This window comes from Diadema antillarum, unplaced genomic scaffold, assembly GCF_040938485.1.
Source record: "Diadema antillarum isolate AM-2024a unplaced genomic scaffold, OU_Dant_1.0 scf00000003, whole genome shotgun sequence".
NCBI classification, from domain to species: domain Eukaryota; kingdom Metazoa; phylum Echinodermata; class Echinoidea; order Diadematoida; family Diadematidae; genus Diadema; species Diadema antillarum.
In genome coordinates, this window is record NW_027270892.1 from 4,301,984 (window position 1) to 4,325,000 (window position 23,017).

The window sequence follows — 23,017 nt, forward strand, 5'->3', positions numbered from 1 at the left end:
GATTTCCATTCTCATGGCATTTCACTCTGCAAAGAGTGTGCCTTTTTCTGCTCTGGGATTTTTAGTGCAAGCCCCTAGAATCTCACCTCTTACACTGTAAATTGTTTCTTATTATGTTCTGCTGCCCGCAGCCTGTACCCAATCCATTGTGCAGTATAGGTGGACTCAATCCCCACACCATGTATGACGTTCAGGTGTCCGCAAAGTTGCTTTTCAACACTGTGTGGGGAGACTGGTGTGATTCTGAACAAGCTAGAACAGCAGAGAGTGGTAAGTTAAAACCTCTGTGGTTTAATTTGGGTTGATGGATGTAGGTTGAGTATCTCGTCACATGTGTGACCATATGGTTATTCCTCTTTGATTTCTCCCAAGATACTGTCATGCTACTTTTTTTTAATGACTCCACCACGAAGTGTTGCTGGAGGTGTTATGTTTTCAGGTTGTCCGTTCATCTTTCCATTCATCTGTCCATCTGTCCTTCCACCCTTCCTTCTGTCCATCTGTTATAAATTTTGTGGACAGCATGATTTAAAAACTGTTTGAGGTATCGTAATGAAACTTGGCATACATGTACATTGTATGTATGAGCAGATAAAGTTGTGCCTATCAACTTTTAAGTACACATGCTTAAGGTCAGAGATCAAAGGTCTAGGTCAAATTCTTAAAATTCCATTATTTCACCTATATCTTTGGAATACCAGAAGGTTTTTTTTATTTTATTCTCTAGGGAAGGTTTTGGACCATGAGGTCAAAGGTGAAGTGAAAATGCTAAAATTAGGTACCTTCGTTAAACTTTGTACATATGCATGTGGTGCCCAACAATGATTCTCTTGGGAATTTTGGGGTCAGGAGTCAAAGGTCAGATTAGACTGCTGAAATTCTGTTATTTTATGCTGGAATTACACTTTGTCTTCAATACTTTGGAGATTACTCAATGCATAAACTTACTAAAACTAGGTAAACATGCATTACTGCACAATGGTTCTGTATAAAGGACAAGTTTAAGGTGTCAATGAAGGTCACAATTTTGATTTATTGATTTACTTCAAGCAATCTGTCGTAATCTGAGAATACAGTGTAAGATGTTCTGATAAGATGTATGTATATCAAACTGTTTTTGCTTGATGTGAAAATCCAGAAATTTTATTGTTCTCACTAGAAGTGTCTTCACATATCATTGGCAGACAATTGCTTTTCCAGTGTCTGGATTCAAAAGATCATTAAAGGACAAGTTCACCTTCATAAACATAAGGATTGAGAGAATGTAGCAATATTAGTAGAACACATCATAGAAAGTTTGAGGAAAATCAGACAATCCGTTCAAAAGTTATGAATTTTTGAAGTTTTTGTGCAGTACCCGCTGGATGAGAAGACTACTGCAGTGTATGAATAACTTAGATGTCACATGCGTACAACAATATAAGGAAAACATAAAGAGAATTTCACAAAATTGCATCTTTTGAAAAAAGTACACATTCCCCTGACTTGTTACCGACAAATGTTATGGGTAATATTATTCCCCCTGCCTTTAGAAAGAGGCAAGTCAAGTGCTCTTTTATTATACGAAAAAAGTGAAAATATGTTGAATTTTCTTTTACATTTTCTTTATACTGTTGTACGCATATGACTCACAAGCTGTAGTAGTCTCCTCATCCAGCGGTTCCAACACAAAAATTTAAAAAATTCATAACTTCTGCATCGATTGTCCAATTTTCCTCAAACTTTCACTGATGTGTTCTACTAATATTGTTGCATTTTCTCAATCCTTATGTTTATGAAGGTGAACTTGTCCTTTAAGCTAAAATAAGTTATGTTGTCAGTGTGATAGACAATTGTTGTTCATACTGTCAAAAGAAAGTAGATCATCAATTGAGAATCACAAGCACCTTATTCCTACACTTCTTGCCTGCCTTTCTAGAGCCAAATGGGAAAGTCCAAAACCTGCGAGTGGAGCAACAATTCAACAGCTCTGAAGACAGCCTCTACCTGCGAAATGTTCTTATTTCATGGGAGGTGAGTTGGTAACCAGAAGGGCGAGGTTTTCAGGGGGGAGGGATTTGTTGAGGGTAACAGTTTAATTTTGGGCTTGGTCAAAACCAATTTATAGTTTCAGAAAGTAACTAAAAATAACTGTACAACATTTTTATTTTTAGAGATAATAGGACTTGTAGTTTGCCTTTCTATCAAACAGCAGGAGACAATTCATAATACAGATCATAGATATGATGATGATCATATGACGCTTTTGAAAGGTGAAACTTAAAAAGTCAAATTTACCTGGCCATTGTACAATATATATTATTCTTATACAGCACTGTACCAAAATTTTAGTCCAGGGCCCTGTTTCATAAAGCTGTTCGTAAAGTTACGAACAACTTACGAGCGACTGGTGATCAGTTCTGTTGTACTATACTTATCAGAATTTCAATAATTCAGCACAAGAACTGATCACCAGTCGCTCGTAAGTTGTTCGTAACTTTACGAACAGCTTTATGAAACAGGGTTCTGGTCTTTTCCAAGTCACTTGTGTTGTTCCTGACAAGCATTAGACTTACTCTGTGATTGCTCAATTTAGCAAAAACTATGTAAGCCCAGTGGACTTAAAGGACAAGTTCACCTTCATAGACATGTGGGTTGAGTGAATGCAGCAATATTAGTAGAACACATCAGTGAGAGTTTGAGCAAAATTGGACAATCCGTTCAAAAGTTATGATTTTTTGAAGTTTCTGCTCAGTCACGGCAGGATGAAAAGACTACTATAGCTTGTGACGTCACATGAGTACAATGATATAAAGAAAGAATAAAGAAAATTAACATACAGTTGAACCTCTCGTATCCGGACAAGTCGGGACCGGGGCTCATCCGGATAAGGGATTTGGCCGGATATGGGAGACTCAATGCTTTATACATGTTATACATACACAATGTAATACTGATGTAGCCCATTGTAGTACCACATGTAGTAATGTGTATATTGCAACCTTTTCATTGTTATATTTGGGGATGTTTAGGGATGTTAGTCTGAAGGTAAGCAATTTGGAAGGAACTTTGATGTAATGTATGTTAATCATGTTGGAAATAATATGTAATTCATGTGTGTTTGTGTAGGAGTTCTCAAGGAGTTGGGAATCCCCCTTTCCTCCCGTAATTATTTTTTAAAAAAATCACGGCGAGATTGCGTCCGTATAATAGAGAGATCCGGATAAAGGGAGGCCGGATAAGAGAGGTTCAACTGTATTTCCATTTTTCTCGCATAACAAAAGATCACTTGACTTCTCTCTTTCAGAAGGCAGGGGGAATAATATTACCCTTAACATACGTCAGTAGCAAGTCAAAGAAATGTGCACTTTATTCAAAAAGTAAAGTTTTGCGAAATATTCTTTTTATTTTCCTTATGTAGTTGTACGCATGTGACATCATCCACTGTAGTAGTCTTCTCTTCCAGCAGTGACTGCGCAGATACTGAAAATATTCATAACTTTTGAACGGAGTGTCTAATTTTCCTCAAACTTTCACTGATGTGTTCTACTAATATTGCTGCATTCTCTCAATCCTTATGTATATGAAGGTGGACTTGTCCTTTAAAGTGTTAAACAGTATTCAGGAGGAAAAACAAAATTTTTGACTCCTTCGGTAGCAAAATATATTGATCAATGTGTTAGTGAACAAGTCTATGCATTGTATGAGAGTTTACTAGTAACATGGGCCAAGCCATTGGTACACTGCTCCAGTATATTTTTTACTTTTATGTTCAAATTCTGATGTGCATTTTGTCTATGCAAGCCAAACATTTTGCATTAAGAAGTGGAATAATTGCAATTGGTACAAATTTAACATGCAACATAAAGACCATTCAAAGATGTTATGAACTGTGTAAAACATAATATATTTTTATACTAAGCTGTAATAGCATAGTAACAATGATTATTGTCTTCGTTTTGATGAATATTATTTTTGTTCATTCATCACCATCATCTTTATCAAAAAAGAGATTAATGTATGAAAAACATCATCTGTCATCTTCATTTCTCACATTTGTCAACTTTCTTTGCTTTGTCGGTGACTCCGATGCAACGTATAGCCTTTGAAGGAAGCTGAGCAACGAGGTGTCATCTTGGGATATAATGTGCGAGTTCCCCAACCAGATGGGTGCCGAGACAACAGGACAAGACTCTACACTGTCAATGTAACTCAAGCTTATATTGAGGGTGAGAGAAAAATTGTTTTTTATGCCTCCGCCACAAAGTGGTGCCGGAGGCATTATGTTTTCGGGTTGTCCGTCCGTCCGTCCGTCCTTTCGTCTGTGCGTCCGTAATGAATTTTGTGGCAAGCGTAACTAAAAAACCTTTTGAGGTATCCTAATGAAACTTGGCATGTATGTGTATTAGGGGGTGAAGTTGTGCCTATCAACTTTTGGGTGCACATGCTCAAGGTCAAAGGTCAAAAGGTCAAGGTCAAATACATACGATTTCACTATTTCCACCATATCTCTGCAATGCCTGAAGATATTTACTTGAAACTTAGTGTATTCATGTATTACCCGATTGAAATTCTCTGGTGAAAGTTTGGGGTCATGAGGTCAAAGGTCAAAAGGTCAAGTAAAAATATTATAACTTCACTTTTTTCTCCGTACCTTGGAAATTGTTCGAGGTACACGGTGTATCTTCATGGAACATACATGTACTGACTGGCAGTGATTATCTAGACAATTTAGGGTTCATGGGGTCAAAGGTCAGGGGTCAAAGGTCAAGGGCAACACTTCAAAATTTTACTATTTCCCTCATGTTTATGCAATGCCAGCAGGATTATTTTTTTTTCTTACACTTGGTGTATGCATGTATAACCTAATAGAGATTCTCTGGAAAGTTTTTGTTTGTTTGTTTTGTTTTTGCTTCAAAGGTCAAAAGGTCAAAGATCAAGTGAAAGTGCTGAATTAAGTTTTTCCTCCATATCTCGGAAGTGGCTCAAGTTATCTTTAAACTTTCTACATATTTATGCATGTTCTGCCTGACAGTGATTATCTTATGAATTTTAGGGGCAAAGGCCAGATGAAAATGGTAACAATTTACTATTCGATACAGAAATTGCACTTTTTCTCCATACCTTGGAAATTACTCAATGCATAAACGTATGAATTGGTCAAAGTTAAAGTCCTTAAATCCCAAATCATACATGCTCTCCTTTTCATCCAATTAAACCTAGGTCAAGGAAGGTGAACATTCAACACATTTGTGACAAACTTATCATTTTAATATTTAGTCAATTTTGTGAAAATGTAATCACACATTGTCCACATGTACTATCTAGACCTACAAGGAGAATCATACATCATGGTGGAGGCATACCAGTCGCCATAGCGACATTTCTAGTATTGATTTATTTTAGTCATTGTGAATAATTAGTTTGTGATAGGAGGAAGGACAGGGTCAGTGATTGTTAGCATGTTCTGTCTGATTCTTCTCTAAAATTCATTCAAGTGTATGGCACAATGTGTCTGGTTGATATTGTTTGCTGACTATTGCTAGTCACCTGAGGCAAACCACGAGGGGTCGATATCATTCGCCCGTTTTCTTGTGTGGCTCTTTGCAATGAATGAATAAAGTGGGATATTTTATGTGCATAAGTCATGGCTAACTCACACACAGGACTTCCACTTAATGTCCTATCCAAGGTACATAGAGTTTTGCCACTAATTACCAGAGGGGGCGGAATGCATACATACAACATTGCACAGTGAGGTTAGGGAATTGAACCCCAGTACCCTTGGATCTGGAGGCAGATGCACTACCAACTAAACCATATCACTTCCCTAATCATTAAGAGTTGATATACATCAAAAATTCAAAGCACAAGACTCTCACTGTAAACCTCATGACTGATCGCTGTGTGTTTTATTGCATAAAGTTGTCTTGTAATGTATTGTACTGAAGTTGTCATTGTGTCAGAGTGGGACGCTATCTCACATTTGCACACCAGTTTTGTTACTATTTCTTTTATGCTCATTCATCTCTGAAGGGCTGGAGAGGTTTTGTGAATATGTGGTGGAAGTACAAGCATACAACAGCCAGGGATTGGGCCCAGTGGAGTCAATGGTTCTTGGGGACATGACGTCAAGTAAGTGGTGGAGAGCGTCTGAACGGAAGCTCCTTCTTATGCCTTCCTGTATCCCTTTCCTCTTGGAGAACTTTCAAGGGCCTTCAAGTACAGGGCCACTCCACATTTAAAGGAAAAACTCATCCTGGTATTATTTTTGCTCATCATGAAAACAGCAGAAGAATCAGGGAAGTAGATCAGTGAAAAAAAAAATGTATATATATATATATATATATATGTACATGTATATATTTTTTTTGGGGGGGGGGATGGGGGAGAAGAGAAAATTATGAACTAGTCTGTTAAAGTTTGGAGAGTAAAGCAAATTGGTGTGAAACATCTGTGATGAAGTTGTTGCACAGCCGTTCATTCCCTTGTAAAAAGAAATCCCCAAATTTTGTGAGTGTATTATGTGAAACCATGCAATGATCTAACAGAAACATCCCAATTATATTAGCCATGTTCACACAGTCACTTTTTGGTTGTTTTTTTCAATCTTTTATACCTCTTTCTCTTTCATATGATTAAAATATGTCAATTAATTCATGACAACATAACACAGATTTTATTATAACAACATAATGTGTGTGTGTATGTCTCTCTCACACACACACATACACCCACATGTACACAGAATCAAAGTCAAGTTTTGTGAAGTACACTGTATTCTATACATTAAAGGATACATATAGTGCATACCTTCATCCTAAGCACAACACAAAGCTAGGTTTAGCTGATGATAACTAATTCATAGCAGCTCAACAAGCACAAATATCTACTGAAGTGTAGGCAATCAAACAAGGAAGCAATAGAGAGAAATAAAGAAGTCACATTGTGGAGAATGTAAACAAGCATGCAATCTGGTGGTAATGTGCCTGTCACCTGTTAGAAGGGTTATCTCTAATGTGATGGACTTTGTAGTATCTTATTTCATTTCTACCAGCTTTATTACATTTGTATGTCTGGGGCCTATTCATCCCCCCCCCCCCCCCCCCCAACAAGGACTGCATTACATGTGATATAGATATACTGTATGCATACAGGTCTTGACACAATTTGTGTTTTCTTTGATGTGCCCATTCAGGCCACTAAAATTTTGAAATATGAGAATTAGGTGGGCCCTAAAGAGAAATGTAGTGGCCAGAAATAAAAGGGACATACAAATGTAACAATCCATTCTGAAACTTACTTGACTAATCAGGCCACCAAATCAAAACAAAACAAACAATAAACCTTTTCAGAATTTGGTGGCCTGACTTAATTTTTATTTGTGGCCCAAGGCCACTACCAAAATAAATCATTGTGAATGCATATGGAAAGGTTGTGAAGCCTGCATCCTTTTCTTTTAGTTACTCAAATACATCATTACATCTCTCTGTTACTTCATCATCAAATGAGAGGGGGGGGAGTGAAATGCCATATGTGACAGTGCACCTCAAAACAAACAAAAAGTCGCCAGGCATGAATTTTAAGTTAAGATCATATTCTGAAAGAGCAGACCTTAAGCTTTAAAATGAGGTATAACTCAAATCAAATGGACTCTCCTAACCTATCTAAATATTGGAAAGAAAGCACAAACTCAGGAAAAGTGTGAACCGAGAAAAGAGGCTCTGAAGTGCAGTGTCTATTCAAGCGCTTAATCTTTACCAAACCGTGCTGGCTGTGCAATGAATGGGACAAAAAACAGGAAGTAAACCACCAGAGTAACAACAATGAAGGGATTATCAGATTAAACTGAAATTAAGCATGCCTCATTAACACATTCTGTCCATAATTAATGCCAACTTTCAAAGCAGTAGCCCTATCCTTTCAAAAGTTATTAGAGTCGAAGGTGAAGAGTGTGGACAAGGTTTTTCAGAAATGAAAAAGGGATTCTAAAGACACACCTAATCACACTATTCTACCAAAAATGTTTGAGATAAACTGCTAAAAAACACACTTTCGTGCCCGTTTTATGATCCCAAATTTTAGCATAATGTAAAAGAAGACACGCTCTTTCAGAAAATATGAAAAAGTCAAGTTCGGCTAGGTTGACCCATTTCACTTATTTTCAGTCCTCACGCAAAATCAGTGCGTGCGACTTTATGTTCGTTTTGAGGTGCACGGTCACATATAATGTGCAGGCATGTAGTAAATTGATTGAGCACATCTAGATCTAGCAAAAAGTTTTTTAGTTCTCTAACAATCTTATTTGGTGTCTGATTTCTGTACTCAGCAGTGTTTATTAAAGTTTGGTTGGACATTGAGAGGAGTATCCCTTTTAAACCAATACAAAGTGTGAGTAGTATCAGGTCAGTTGAAATGTTACCCTTTCTACCCCCTCCAGCACCAGAGAGACCCACTGGAGTTGCAGCCAAGACACTATCACACCAGTCTATCCTGGTGAGCTGGGATGAGCCCACTGTGGTCCAGGGCTACATCACTGCATACACTGTCTACTGGACGAAGGCAACGGATCAGGACTTGGAGTAAGTCCTAAAGATTTGGTCCTCCCGGCTACCTCCCAAAAAGCCCTGCCTGATTAGGGTTAAACGGGGAGTCATGTACATTCACTACACTACTGTGATCTTTGGTGATTCACAGGTAGTGACATAAATGGCAAACATAGAATTGCCAATGTATTCTACACTGCTATGTGTTTCACTTTAATACTCGTGGTAACCAAAATGATGATTTTGATCTGGAATTTTTTTTTCCATTCTTATAATTTGGTTTTTCACCTCCTACGTACCTGTTGCAAGTATAAGGAATTTGTCAATTTTTGTCAAGCCCACCGGAGGTGAGGGGAGACTAAGGGATCGCCTGCGGCGTCTGTCCATCCGTCGTCCATCCGTCCGTCCGTCATCTGTCCGTAACGCTACAAAAACTTCAATAACTCTTTACTCTGGGCTTCAATTGCAATCAAACTCCAAGGGAAGAGGGGTCATACAAAGTTTCACATTTTACCATATGTGAATGTCACCGCAAGGTCAAAGCTCACAGGCAGGGGTCAATGAACTTTAGGGCCCAATGTTAAGTTTTTATGGCGCGTTTCTATTATGGGTCATAACTTTTGATCCATAACTCCATTTGTGACCAAACTTGGATGGTAGATGTCCCTTGGGGAGTGGATGGTCACCACAAGGTCAAAGGTCACAAGCAGGGGCAACGAACTTTTAGAGCCCAATGTTAAGTTTTTATGGCGCGTTTCTATTATGGGTCATAATTTTTGATCCATAACTCCATTTGTGACTAAACTTGGATGGTAGATGTCCCTTGGGGAGTGGATGGTCATTACAAGGTCAATGGTCACAAGCATGGGTCAATTACGAACTTTTAAAGCCCAATGTTAAGTTTTTATGGCGCGTTTCTATTATGGGTCATAACTTTTGATCCATAGGTCCGTTTGTGACCAAACTTGGATGGTAGATGTCCCTTGGGGAGTGGATGGTCACCACAAGGTCAATGGTCACAGGCAGGGATCAACGAACTTTTAGAGCCCAATGTTAAGTTTTTATGGCGCGTTTCTATTATGGGTCATAACTTTTGATCCACAACTCCATTCGTGACCAAACTTGGATGGTAGATGTCCCTTGGGGAGTGGATGGTCACCACAAGGTCAATGGTCACAAGCATGGATCAACGATCTTTTAGAGCCTAGTGTTAAGTTTTTATGGCGCGCTTCTATTATGGGTCATAACTTTTGATCCATTGGTCCGTTTGTGACTAAACTTGGATGGTAGATGTCCCTTGGGGAGTGGATGATCACCACAAGGTCAAACGTCACAGGCAGGGGTCAACGAACTCTAAGTGCCCAATTTCTTGTGCGCGAATGGGCGAGACACATTATGGCACTTGCCTTGTTAAATAAATGTTTGTTTGTGTGTGTGTGTGTGTGTGTGTGTGGGTCGGTGCATGTGTGTATGTGGAAAAGTTAGGAGTTCTGCTGAAGAAGATATGCATAAAGCATGATGACATTACTCTAATATGATCCAGAAATATCCTTATGTATGAAGCTTTTGTGAACTTAGCAATAAGCTAAGATTGGGAAAAGTAGAATGCACGCTAGATCTTTGTCTACAAAATGCTCTGAATGCCAGTGGCAATTCACACAAGTTTCATGCCACAAATATTTCTGAAATTCTTTCGTCGAGATGCTTCCATTGCAACTGATTGACAAATTGCCCGATATTGGCGTAAATAAGGACTAAATTGATCAGTGTTTTAGTAGTAACCATGATAAAAAAATCATGGGCGTACATACTCGAGCAGGATTCGAACCTACGACCTCCTGATCACCGGACAGGCGTCATCTCCACTAGACCACCGAGCTTTCACCCGACAGGAAGTGTTGGTTCTAATCCTCAAAGCACGTAGCGGCTACTGCATAATTATTCAAATTCATGAAATTCTTCCGTCGAGATGTTTTCATTGCAACTGATTGACAGATTGCCCTTTTACGTCAATGTAGGGCACTTTGTCAATCAGTTGAAATGTTTCTGGTTTATAGTATCATTAATGTGTTTTGTACCTTGCCCTCAAATGACAGGTACCAGCGAGAGGTGTCTCCCAACGATCATTCCGTCATCATTGATGAGCTGAAGGGATACGTTCTCTACTACTTCCGTGTTTCCGTGACAAACTCAAAGGGGGAGAGTTCACGATCGTCACAAGTGCAGAATAAAACAGCAGAATGGGGTAGGCTTGCTAATTGTTTGCTTCAAAGATTTGATGTCATTCTTGTTGTTGTTATTACTATTATGATGATGATGATGATGAATGTCATCATAATCATTCTTAGTATTAACTCATGGAATTCAGTGAGATTAGAATGTATGTTTATTTTAGCTTTTATTCATCAATGTGTCATTATTGCTGTGATTAGTGATTACGTCAGGATGATTTGAATTTGAAATTTTTCATTGTAAAGTGTAATAAAAACTGGATGAGTCATTATACATTTTCTAATGTGCAGGCTTCAGTCCCCTTCAAAATAGAATGAAGGGATAGAGCTCCTTCAAGATGCTTCGATGTTGTGGAAATGTCATCAACCCACAGAAATTCACACAATTTGCTGAAAACTTCTGTGTTTCAGTCAAAACTTCTATTTGAATATTGGATAAAGAACGTTACCTGCTTCAGTATTCACAGCATCTGACTGCACTCTGAATTATATAATAATAATAATAATAATAAGTACAGCATTTGTAATGCGCCTTCGATCTAGTATCCTATTCTGAGGCGCAGAGGGACGTAATTATGAAAAGAATAGCATACATCGTAGTCATAATTGTACATAAGAAGGTTGAAAAAGAAGAAAGAGATAGAGATATACACACCAATGAACAATTCGTTGAAAATTCAATCAAAACAAGATGCGAACATATGTGATTCAGAAGCTTTTTAAATGTTTCAATGGTCTCTGCTGATCGGATCCTCAGTGGAAGAGCGTTCCAGAGAGATGGGGCTGCAGAAATTATATGTTGTAGAATAGTATTTATGTACCTTGCAATCACACCAATGATAGCAATTGTAATAGCTGTAGATGACTGAGAACCACTGGAGAAGAATGTGATAAGAGTGAATATGAGTGAATACTGTAAACGTGGAAATTTTCGTGGTGAAATTTTCGCGCATTTTGCGCAACCAGAAGCTACCGCGAAAATAAAAGCACGTGAATGTTTTTGCACGCCATATGTTCCAGTGCTTGATGTCTTGATTCCGCGGAATTAAAAACACGCGAAACTCTTCTTACAAGGCCAAGCGCGAAAAATTAGTCACGCGAAAATATCCACGTTTACAGTACACTAACTCAGGATGGTAGTTTTCTGTTTGTCTCTCCGGCTGCTGTATATTTTTGGAGATGTGAGAGTTTAAAATTTGTGGAAAAGTTGTCAGGACTATGCATGGAAAGAAAGTAATTATTACATAGACAGACATGTGCTGAATCATTTGAAGATGATGAAACAAGTTAATGCCTATGACATCACAATGCCCGCTTTGTGATGTCATGTGATTAGCTGTATGTGATTAGCTGTATATTAAAGGATTACTTGTGAGTTGAAGGCTTCCCCCATCTCAAATCCAATCCAATATGTTGATTCCATTGGACCTTTCGCCGGTATCAGTGCCCGATGCAGCGCCGACAAACCTCACTGTGATGGCAGTTCCTGGAACCAACAACCTGGAGCTGGACTGGATCGAGGTGCCAGGAGAGGAGGCCCATGGGGTGATCATCGGACACACGGCCTACTACTGTCTCCTGGTTGACCTCTCAGAGAGTGGGGACGTCCCAGGATGGTCAGATTCATGGAATTCAACAAACTGCACTGGTATGGAGTCTTGTACTTTTTTTTCTGTTAAATATAATTTGGGGGGGGGGGGGGAAATCTCTATTGCTTGTTAGGCAGAATAACTATGTAGTTCACAACTTGAAGGTAAGCAATTGTAGACATGTATGTTATGGTCATTTACCATTGATAATACACACTTGAATTTGCTTGAGTACATACATGACTACTTTAATTTAAGCTTTCGGTCACTGGACACAGCTATACATGTAACTGTATCTGAATGTATTGTGGAACGTTTGTCTTTCGGATTTCAGGTTACGAATAAGAGCTGCAGACTATGTGTGCTTTTATTTTCATGTCTTCCCCAGAGCCGGTCCAAAAACAAAGGTTTGGACTGCATGAAGCTACACCAGTGAGACTGACCGGTGTAAAGCCATTTTCCCAGTATCTCGTCTGGGTGTCGGCCAACACCAGTGTGGGTGAGGGACCGAGGAGTGACCATCCATCCGTTGGAACGTCCAGCCAGAGAGGTCAGTTAATGGCAGTATAAGGTGTGATATGCAAGTACCACACCACACTTTGCTTAATTGCTTAAACATATACTTAGAGCTGGACGTTTGACAAAATTGGTGCAAGTCAATGCGCTATACACTTTATTGTAAGCAAGGCTATTATGAAATTTACATTAAAGTCAAAGTGTATCTCCAGATTATCATCTTTGAAGAATATTGGGAAGTATTTAGCTGGTACAGACATGACTATGAAGCCATTCTGGACCTCTATGGCAAAACAAAACAAAACAAAACTAATCATGAGACAAATATTGCATTATAACAAAAGAGGAATTGCTTAGGAATAACATTGCAGAATCAATTTAACTGAAGATAATTTCTTCAAATCATTTCATGAGCTTTGTTTAACGAGTTGTACATATCCCTCATAGATCAGTGGTAGGACAAGTGCTACAGTATATTGGTATTTCCGTGGTAAAAGGGTACATTTCAAGAATGTCAGGTTATACTGTGTTTCCAATGTGCATGACTCCCCAATACAATATGATCATTTACAACACTTTAATGAGAAATAACTTTGCCCAAGTATTGCGTCAATCTATTCAAATTTTTGCCAAAATGAGAATTTTGTGGGTGACATATATACAAAATACTGGACAGACATCTATCATCTATGTACTAGCATATAATTGGTTAGGAGTTCAAATAATGAACATTCATTGAAAATTAGTTGTTTGGGGGGGGGCAATAACAGCATTAAATCTGTATTAAACACAGTTTTATATCATGTTTAGTAACAAACATACATGGACAGACTTAAATGTGAGTATTTTTTTAAAACAATTATTCATGTCTGTGTTTTTTGTCAATTACCATTTCTAGGACCTAGTCAGCCAGTGGACGTCAGGGTCACCACTGTATTTTCCACAAGCATTGGAATAGCATGGTCCGCCCCGCAGATCAAGAATGGTATCATCCAGTACTACAAGGTCTTCCTTGAGGGGGATGTGGCATCGGACAAGCATGAATACATGGCGGGGGAGAACCTCAGCTATACAGTGGAGGGACTGTACGGTCATGAAAATTACTCACTTCAAGTACAGGCATGGACCACTGAAGGAGGGGAGTTATCAGACAGAGTAGTCCAAGTCACTGACATAGGAGGTGAGAAGAGGGGTGACTTTTCAATGGGAGGGGTGGGGTTTGATACCTGGCCTTTAGGAGCTGATGATCGAGATGGAATATCATTGGTTTTACCATCTTACTATACACTTCAAAAGCAGTAGGGCCTACCAATGTATTTGCCAGCCATCATGGATCAAAATTGACCGTGATCTCTTGAATAATACTAGGTATATGTAGAATGTTGTATTTCCCATAGCATTTGGTTATATAGCTCTGAGTTGCAGGGATCTTGCCAAGTTTCTTATTAAAGTGTCGTGTGTAGCACTGATGATATACTAAGGTAGCTTTCTCTGTTTTGGTCCAACCAGTGTATGCCCATCTCCGTGTATATATATGGACTTACACCTGAATCTCATTCAATCAGGATATAGATCATTTTTGTAGTTTTTACTTGATTAAGAGTTCATTGTGTGTAGATTTAAATGGCTATGAAAACTGCAAAGAGCATTATACATTGCTTGAATTAATTAAATTTTTAGGGGTATATAGTGTTAGTTGACAAACTATTCTATTATGAATAACAAAGTCATGTTGAATTCTTGTAGTATCTAGCTGGTACAGAGTCATCGATGGATATTGCTTGTCCATAGTGAATCAGACAGGTGATTGCTTTAATTGAGTGATGCACGGTTGGTAAAGAATTCTTAAAAGACCTGCCATGTTCCTGCTGCTTCCTCAGTCCCCGAACAGCCAGAGTCCCTAACCGTCTCCGGCACCGGATACGATGCAGTGCGGCTTAATTGGGAATCACCGTCCCATCCGAACGGACCAATCACTTACTACCAGGTTTCGCACCGCATGCAAGCTCTTGAGACATCCACTCAACCCAGCGTAACGCAGTACTGGATGTCGATGCTAGTAGGCACCCAGTCTGGCGATGACATTGATGAGTGGAAGACAGTAAATGTGTCGGGCACCAGCACTGAGCTCACTCTGGACTGTAGTCAGGCCGGAGAGCAAGGCACCAACTTTAACTTCCAGGTCCTGGCAGTGAACATCCACAATGGGAAGACGTTGCTTGGTGCCCCTGCCTCTACCCACTACAAAGCATGTGAACCAATACCCAGTGAGTACAGCACGCTGTTGGTGACTAGATTGTTACGGGGAATCAGCAGAGTGTTCGGCAGATTTGAGAGTGTTTTATTCACAGGCCTGCAATTGTCACAATTTAGTATTGATTGATAGGGGTGTCTTTCCCCTCATTCATAAGGTCACTCCCACTCATAAGGTCAAGGGTCCAATGCCACATGTAATGTCCTTGAAAAAGATTACACTCCTCCCATCCTACCACCCTAACAGGTACAAGAGCAACGACCATAGAATTATGACAGCAATGTGATATGTTAGTCAAATATCAAATGTAAGTCAATCCAGGCAACATAAAGCAGGATTTGGTCCCTGATTCAAAGCTCAGTCAGATGGATATTTCTCACAGTTGCTGTAAATTGAAAGATGCATAAATGCTTTGTCTCTCAAACTCATATGAATTTTGTGGTTCCTCACACATATGCTTACTTGATGATAAAAGAGCTCTGTGAAAGTCCTTGAGGATTTGAGAGCACGTCCTCTGACTCATGCTGACTTTCTTTTCACATCTCTAGCCAACCTGGGACCATTCTTATGGCTGATCCTCCCTGGGGTAATTCTCCTTCTCATTCTGGCGATGTGCCTCTACCAGGTCCAAGCCAAGCTTGGAAAGTCGTGGCCCGAGCCTGCTTACAAGGACATTGTCAAGAACAGATATGTAGTGAGTATTCCAGCACAGACTTCAAATCGATCTATCTCTTTTTTTCTTTGTCTTTCTTACATGCATAAATGTTTTTATAAATCTTGCATATTTTTCCAGTAATGTTGAGAGCACCTTTGACCTTTTATGTCAAGAAAATAAACGACCTTGGCTCAGTCTTTATCTTCTTTTGACCAACACACACACACACGCACACGCACATTATCTTGTGTGAGGAATTTTTCATCCTGTCATTATGCCAATTTAGGCCACTTGGCAACTTACATCAAAGCACAAACTCACCTGAATGCTACTGTAAAGTTTTTGACTCTAATCCTTCTATCCCTTGCATTTATTCTTCAGAGCTCGCATCCACTTTGGATGGGAAGGGAGCCAGAGAAGGAAACATTTGATGTCATCCCTGGGAATTGTCGATTACAGAACCCTGAGGTGGCTACAGTGGCTGAAGACTTCCAGGACTTCTCTAGGGGTCCTACCCTAACAATTCACATGGTGACATCCAGTGACGCTGAGCTTGGTAGTAAGGATATTCTGACACGAACGCTCAGCATTGACAGTGGTGTCCCTCCCTCGCCAAATGACAATGAGCTGGCATCATTGAGTGGAGATGAAGTGTTCCCCATGCAGTGCACGGTAACCAAAGACCACCATGAGCTGTGCGCCCCTCGGGATGCTGGGTCCAAGAGAGGCCACCATGGCCGACGGTTGGCTTCGTCCTCGTCAAGCTGTGAAGGCGTCACCCTGCTTCCACCCATCGCTGAGAAAGGGTTGCTTGGCTCAGAGGATACCAAAGCCATTGTCCAGGGCCTCTATGATGATGATGACAATGATGGTTTTGATGCCTGTATGTCCACATCAGGGATAGACAGTATCAAGAATGACAGGAGAAAAGAAAGGTTGCCCAACATCTCCGACACCCTTCAAAGTTCATTTCAGTATCCACACAAGGGCATAGGAAGTGGGAAACAAGGTTTTACAATGGCAGATGACTTCAATGAAGAGCTAGATGACAGACTGATAATGGTGTCTCCGAAGCTAGCAGCTGTTGGTAATTTTGAAACATCAGAGATGGCCTACTCTGTGCTGGGTGCTTCCATGAGCCCAGGGCTTGCCAAGACAGGCCCTGCCTTGGTAGGTGTGGCTTTAGATAATGGGTACGTGTCAGGGTCTATGGCATATGCGGAAGTTGCAACGAGATGTGATGCGAGTCATCAGTCCACTCCAACACAAGAGTCCTCTTCTCTGGGATATGTGAGTGAGGATAGCCTTGTCTACACCAAGCTGTCCATCCTTAAAGCCAGGCAAGCTGAGGATAATTTGCCCAAGGGTGATGCTGCAGAGACAAAAAACCTGGCCCCATCCTCGCCATTCATCCCTGCTTCTCTGACAACAGAGTCCTTACCAAGCATCGCAAACCTGTCCAAGGGCTTGAGAGCCACTGACTTGCACAAAAACAGCAGTGCAGATCCTGAGGGTGAAGAAACATATGAACAGCAACCATTGTCCCGTCCCTCCATCCCACCCTTAGTGCTAGAATCGAATGCGAGGGAGATCAGTGATTATGTCTCTGGGCAGGATTTGTTGTTCTCTCTGCCTTCATCTCCTGTATCTCCTCAAGGGTTCTCTCAAGATTTCTCTGAGTCCATCTCTAGTTACGTCAGGGCAGGATGTGCAGTGCCTTGTTCCAAGACACCTATGCCATTTCCAATGCCAGTTCCATGGTGCACAGAAGGTAACATCAATGCCGGTACAGACAATCTGCAGGACGCCAATCCAGATGAATCCCCAGAGTCACCTGTACCCTCTCTCTCTATACTACCCTCGCTGGAGTCTCTGGTGTACAAGGAAGGCACATTGGTAGAAGACTGTGGACCTTCGTTGGGAGACATGGTGAAGGACAAGCCAAAAGAGGACGTTGATGAGATGAAGCGCACCAGAAACGAGTCCATTGTATCATCCAGCTCATCCTCGGGGTACATCAGTGAATCTGGACTCATTTCCAGGGAGATGACAAAAACAGGGGCAGACTCGGAGGAGTGCTTACACTACGCCAACCTGGCCTTCTCTGATGACTCTGAGACGGAGACAGAGGGAGAAGCCACGATGTGTGAAGACAGGCTTTCAGAAGAAGGGACTGGTAGTGTTGGGAAAGAGACCCTGGAAGACAAGACTGGAGGCACGCCCTCAGAGATGGCCACGGAGACAGGAGGTGACAACTCCATCCAAGACCTCCACACTGACAAGCTTGGAGCAGATTTGCAAATGAAGGAAGGCGACAGAGAAATCACCAGTAGCCAAGTTGCTGGAAGTAGTAGGCTAGATGAGGGAAAACTCAGAGTGCAGGGTTCAGATAGTAGTGTGGGTAAGACTGTCACTCTGCAACAAGGGTATGTCCAGTGGAGGGGTCACGATAAGCTTGGAGGAAAACACTCCCTTGAACATAGTGCAGCAGGCACTGGAGCAGACTATCAAGTACCAACTAAGTCCAATTTGACTGACTTTTCTTTATCTGCGGACTACGTCCCTTACTGCCCAGACAATGGGTACTCCAGTAATACTTCGAGTAACAGTGAAGTGGAAATGCGATATCTACCAATGTCACCAATCCACAAGAATATGGTCGACAGCGAAACTGCTTTGTAGTATGTTGAGTCATGTGTTGCTTGATTCAGACACGTTGCCAGTAATACAATGTAATCTGCTCTCTGCAGGGGTTTGTTGAAGCTGAGGATTCTCTGTAACTCTGATACAGCGATCTGTTCCCTTGGCCACAGTTGGTCAACCCTGACAGACACAGAGTCATTCCTTGTTTGAATGGTGTTTATGTAGGAAACAGAGACAGATGATATTGGTAGCAGCTGAGAAGGCTGAAGGATTATAGTTTGAAAAGTTTCATGCCTCTGCCATGAAGTGTCCCCAGATGTACTATGTTTGTGGTTGTCCATCTGTCCTTTCGTAAGTCTTTCCATCCGTCCTTCTGTTCAATTTGTGGACATTGTAACATAAAAACTGCTTGAAATATCGTAATGAAAGTTGGCATGTTATATACAAGTATGAGTTGACAAAGTTGTGTCTGTTGTCATTTGGGTGGACATGCTCAGTTTCAGAGGTCAAGATCAATGCTTAAAAAATTCAATATGTCATCCACATCTTTGCCGTGCCTGAAGATTCTTTTTTTAGCTCACCTGAGCCGCAGGCTCAAGGGAACTATTACGATCACAGAGACTCCAACCCCAAGCACCTTCTGATCTGGAGATTCTCCCGCCTGAAATCCCTAGCAAGCGGGAGACTCTAACTTGATGTGCGCGAAGCGCAAAGTTCTAGGATTCTAGATGCTCTCTCCGTGCTATCTAAGGCTTTATTTTTCAACATACGTTGACACTAAGTTAGAAATCATTTTAAGCGGGAGACACAGAGCCAGGGCGGGAGAAATTAAATCTCAAGTGGGAGAACGGTAGATTTAGCAAAAATGGGCTTTCGGCGGGAGATCTCAAGTCAACAACGGGAGAGTTGGAGTCTCTGCAATCACTCTTTGTCTTTGCATTGTGCATCATCCGCCATCCATCGTCCTTTATCATCATGCGTAAACTTTTTACATTTTCATCTTCTTCTTGAGAACCCCATGACCGATTTTCACCAAACTTGGCAGGGAGCATCCCTTGGGGAATAGGATCTCAATTTGTTCAAATGGGCACCATGCCCCACCTGGGGGGCCCCAAGGGGGTCCAAACTCCCTAAAAATTAAGGAATCTTACAATTTTCTCTTCTCTGGAACCATTAGTGATAGAGCTGTAGTTAATACTGTGAGTTAGTACATTGATGACTGTAGTTTCAAGTTTGCTCATGGAGGAATCACAGGTGCCCCCCTTCGGACCCAGGGGAGGGGGTTGAAGGGGTCCTTCAGGGGCCTTAATTGTACATTTTCATCTTCTTCTTGACCATTTCTACTATCAGAGATGATTCTACAAATGCTGATGTGTGCATTGTTTAATCATTATTAAGACGAACTGCCGATCATGCACTCTTAATTATTGGCTGAGGGATACATTCGGTGGGAAACAGTCACTGTTTTGACTGGGTAAAGCATAATGATACCAGGCCTTTAGGCTTGTAATCTTAACTGCTCCAAACTGATAAGCTCAGCTACTGGTAAGATACCATGTTCCTTCCAAAATCCATTCTTTCCTATTTATCTTCATAACTTTACTACACACTCCTATGGGAACTGCTTTTTCTTTCCTACATTTGGGCCAAATCATCCCTATTTTTTTTTTTTTTTTTTCAGTCAGAAAGGTTGGGAAGTCTGCTGTCTATCTTTGTGCCCCCAAAGAATTATGTCTTCCCATGTAAGAACCAAAAGCAACAACTTTAAGATCGATTGAATGGCTACAGTGTGTATATGTATGATTACTTTAGAATGTAATAGATTTGCTTTTAGCTTTGGTTATTGAAACAATATACTCATATGCGGCCTTTAGAATCAATGCAGGTGGAGAGATGTACCAACAAAAAGACAGAAGCCTGTGTCATTACACCCGATATAAGTTTTATTATTGCTATTAAACCTTAAGAAAAATTGACCAACATATCATTGAATTTACCTGACTACTTTAAAGCTCTGTGTGCCTTTTTAAAGATTGAATGTATATATCTTTTCCAAAAGTAAAGCATCATTCCAAGATTATTGATTTGTTTGTACAAATTTTCTAATAATGTATGTTTGTGTGGAGATAATTCAGTGTACAAAACAAATTTGATAATTGATGTTTATGTACTTGTTACATTGCAATTATAAAAAAAAATGCAGTTGGTAATTTCTATCCATTTAAACATTCAAAATGATTGTGATGATGGGGTATTGTGTACTTTCATTTTTGTAATATATTTTGTAGCATTACAATTGTGATACTGTGGACGAGTGTTCGTCAGATTTCCTTGGCTGTTTTGTGCAGCATTTTGTACATAAATTTCAGTCTAATATGCTATTGATGGCAAATTGTGATGCAAATCTTATTTTTATGAGTGTAAATCTATCATTGAACTATGCTAGCATGAATTGCCGTATGAGAGAGAGAGAGAGAGTGAGAGAGAGAGAGAGAGAGAGAGAGAGCAGAAGAGAGAAATGAGGGCAAATGAGGCAAAGCTGATCTGTCTTGTCCTTGGTAATGCATGTATATATGTTTCTCCTCAGGTACTTCTATGTTGAACTTTGACCCATGTTGGCATGAGCATGTACATTGTATGATTGAATTTCAGTGTGCAAATATAAATACATATCATTCTTCTTTGTTCCTACAGAAATCACTCTTATGAATGTAGCTGTTTACCAGAAACTTAGTTCATCAGCACAGGATAAAGGCATTCTTCCCTTCTTTTAGTCATGACATAGTCATGGCAAGAGATAACCAAGTGGCATTATGGGGTTTATTTTTCTAAATCTATAGAGGGCAGTATTCAAATTGGCATCAAGTTGAAGACAGCTGTCCACATAGTTTGCCATCGACGTAATCTCGTCTGGTGGCAAGACAAAACTTTGCAGAAATGTGTTAGAGCATATGGAGGTGGGACCATGAAAACAAGGGAGTCGGATGTAAATAAATAAATACATTGTAATGAGGTTTTGTGTACAGAGTGAATGAGAGTCATCCTCATACTGTCACCAGTTTGATTGGCGCCCTCTTGTGACTGACATTCTTCTTGCGGCAGAAATTCCCCCACCCCCCATTGCGTGGTTGTATGCAGTGTTTCCCAGAAGCCTCTAAAAGTGCCAAAGCTTTGTTATGATAGCAAATAGAATAAGTTTCAGTATTCTGTCCGTACTCATCCCTAGCTGTTGCACAGTAACACTGATTAAGTGCAGCATGTAAATATTTGTTTGAAATTCTTCAAATTTATGAAACTAGGTTGTGATCAGCTGTTTTCTATTAGTTACAGTAACCCAAAGTGACTCAGTACTACATACTCTTTGTGCCACTTACACTAAGATTTGTAATATCTTGATACTAGAACCAATGCACCTTGGTACATGTATTATAAAGAGAAAAGGCTAGAACAGAATTTCTCTGATCTATGCTGTTATAATGGTACGCAGCAGATATTCATCAGTACTACTAAATTTGTTTAGTGCATAGCCAATATTTTCATTGGTTTTGTGTATCCCTCAAAAGAGATTTCTGCATTTCTATCACATACATTGAGATGATAGACATATCTGTGCATTCATTGTGTCTGTAAAGATGCCGTACTAGGCTGGACCTACTGGTGATTTTTGATTGGCTTTTGATTTGATCAGCATTAGTATCGTATGATGCATTCATTGTCATAAGAATGGCCAGAATTTCACTTTGAAAACATGTCAGTAAGGAGAAATATTATGCACTTCTTTTAGAAAAATCATGTATGGAATCCGAATGTACTTACTGAATTTGATAAGTTGTAAGTCGAGTAAAATGGTATGTGGATGTTAAAGTGTGAGAGTTTTTATGTGTGAATTATGTCATCTGCAATAGAAGTATACAGTAAGCTGATTTCTGGGAGTGGAACTATGTTTCTAAGCACTGATCTTCTGATTATGATTGTTGAGTTGCCATAGCAATGATCCATGTGGAATACAGACCAGGAATTGTAACTATTGGAGTTGTGTTTATAGAGAGCCTAGAGAATGTGTGTGGTGACATTCTGTACTGTGAATGATTTGTGGGCCCTTGTAATAAAAATGTGATTATCCAAAGTTTGATGTCTTTTAAGTGTAACAGTAGAGAGAACTGTAAAATAAAATATATTCTGTAGAGGTTTTTGTTTAGTTTTTGTGATGTACAGATGTTTACATTCTCCAAGGCATTGTTGATAGAAAACCATACATTGTGGTTGGTTTAGGAGAGAAAGAGAGAGAGAGAGAGAGAGAGAGAGAGTATATGATATACAATGTTTTGTATTAATATAAATGGCAAATCATGTGTGGTTTTGTGTGGTCTCGTAGAAAAAAAAAATGTCATCAAAACTGTGACTTTTCTGTTATAATGTACAGTTCATGTCATATAGGCAGAATTCTATCAGATGTAGGCTGTAACATATGAAGAGTTTGTTTGCAAAAACTGATAAGTCCATTTTTGAAGATTTTGAAATACGGTCTCTGTCAGAAAGTACAAAATAATACCTTTTAAATGATACATTGGTCACTACATATAAAGGTACATTTTTGAAGTTAT

At 39.9% G+C, this 23,017-nt stretch overlaps 1 protein-coding gene across 1 annotated transcript in view; it reads left to right on the forward strand.

Annotated features, from left to right (window-relative positions):
• The first annotated feature begins 179 nt into the window (after positions 1-179).
• The window catches only part of LOC139736974 (uncharacterized), a 23,771-nt gene continuing 933 nt past the window's right edge, over positions 180-23,017 (forward strand). The window contains exons 1-12 of the mRNA XM_071647680.1: positions 180-270; positions 1,919-2,013; positions 4,082-4,208; positions 6,016-6,114; positions 8,420-8,561; positions 10,622-10,770; positions 12,201-12,404; positions 12,734-12,895; positions 13,760-14,041; positions 14,742-15,128; positions 15,664-15,809; positions 16,152-23,017. The exon at positions 16,152-23,017 is cut by the window's right edge and continues 933 nt beyond it. Of these exons, the coding sequence (XP_071503781.1) occupies positions 180-270; positions 1,919-2,013; positions 4,082-4,208; positions 6,016-6,114; positions 8,420-8,561; positions 10,622-10,770; positions 12,201-12,404; positions 12,734-12,895; positions 13,760-14,041; positions 14,742-15,128; positions 15,664-15,809; positions 16,152-18,452 (4,185 nt within the window). The 3' untranslated portion in view covers positions 18,453-23,017. The remainder of the gene's footprint in view (positions 271-1,918; positions 2,014-4,081; positions 4,209-6,015; positions 6,115-8,419; positions 8,562-10,621; positions 10,771-12,200; positions 12,405-12,733; positions 12,896-13,759; positions 14,042-14,741; positions 15,129-15,663; positions 15,810-16,151) is intronic.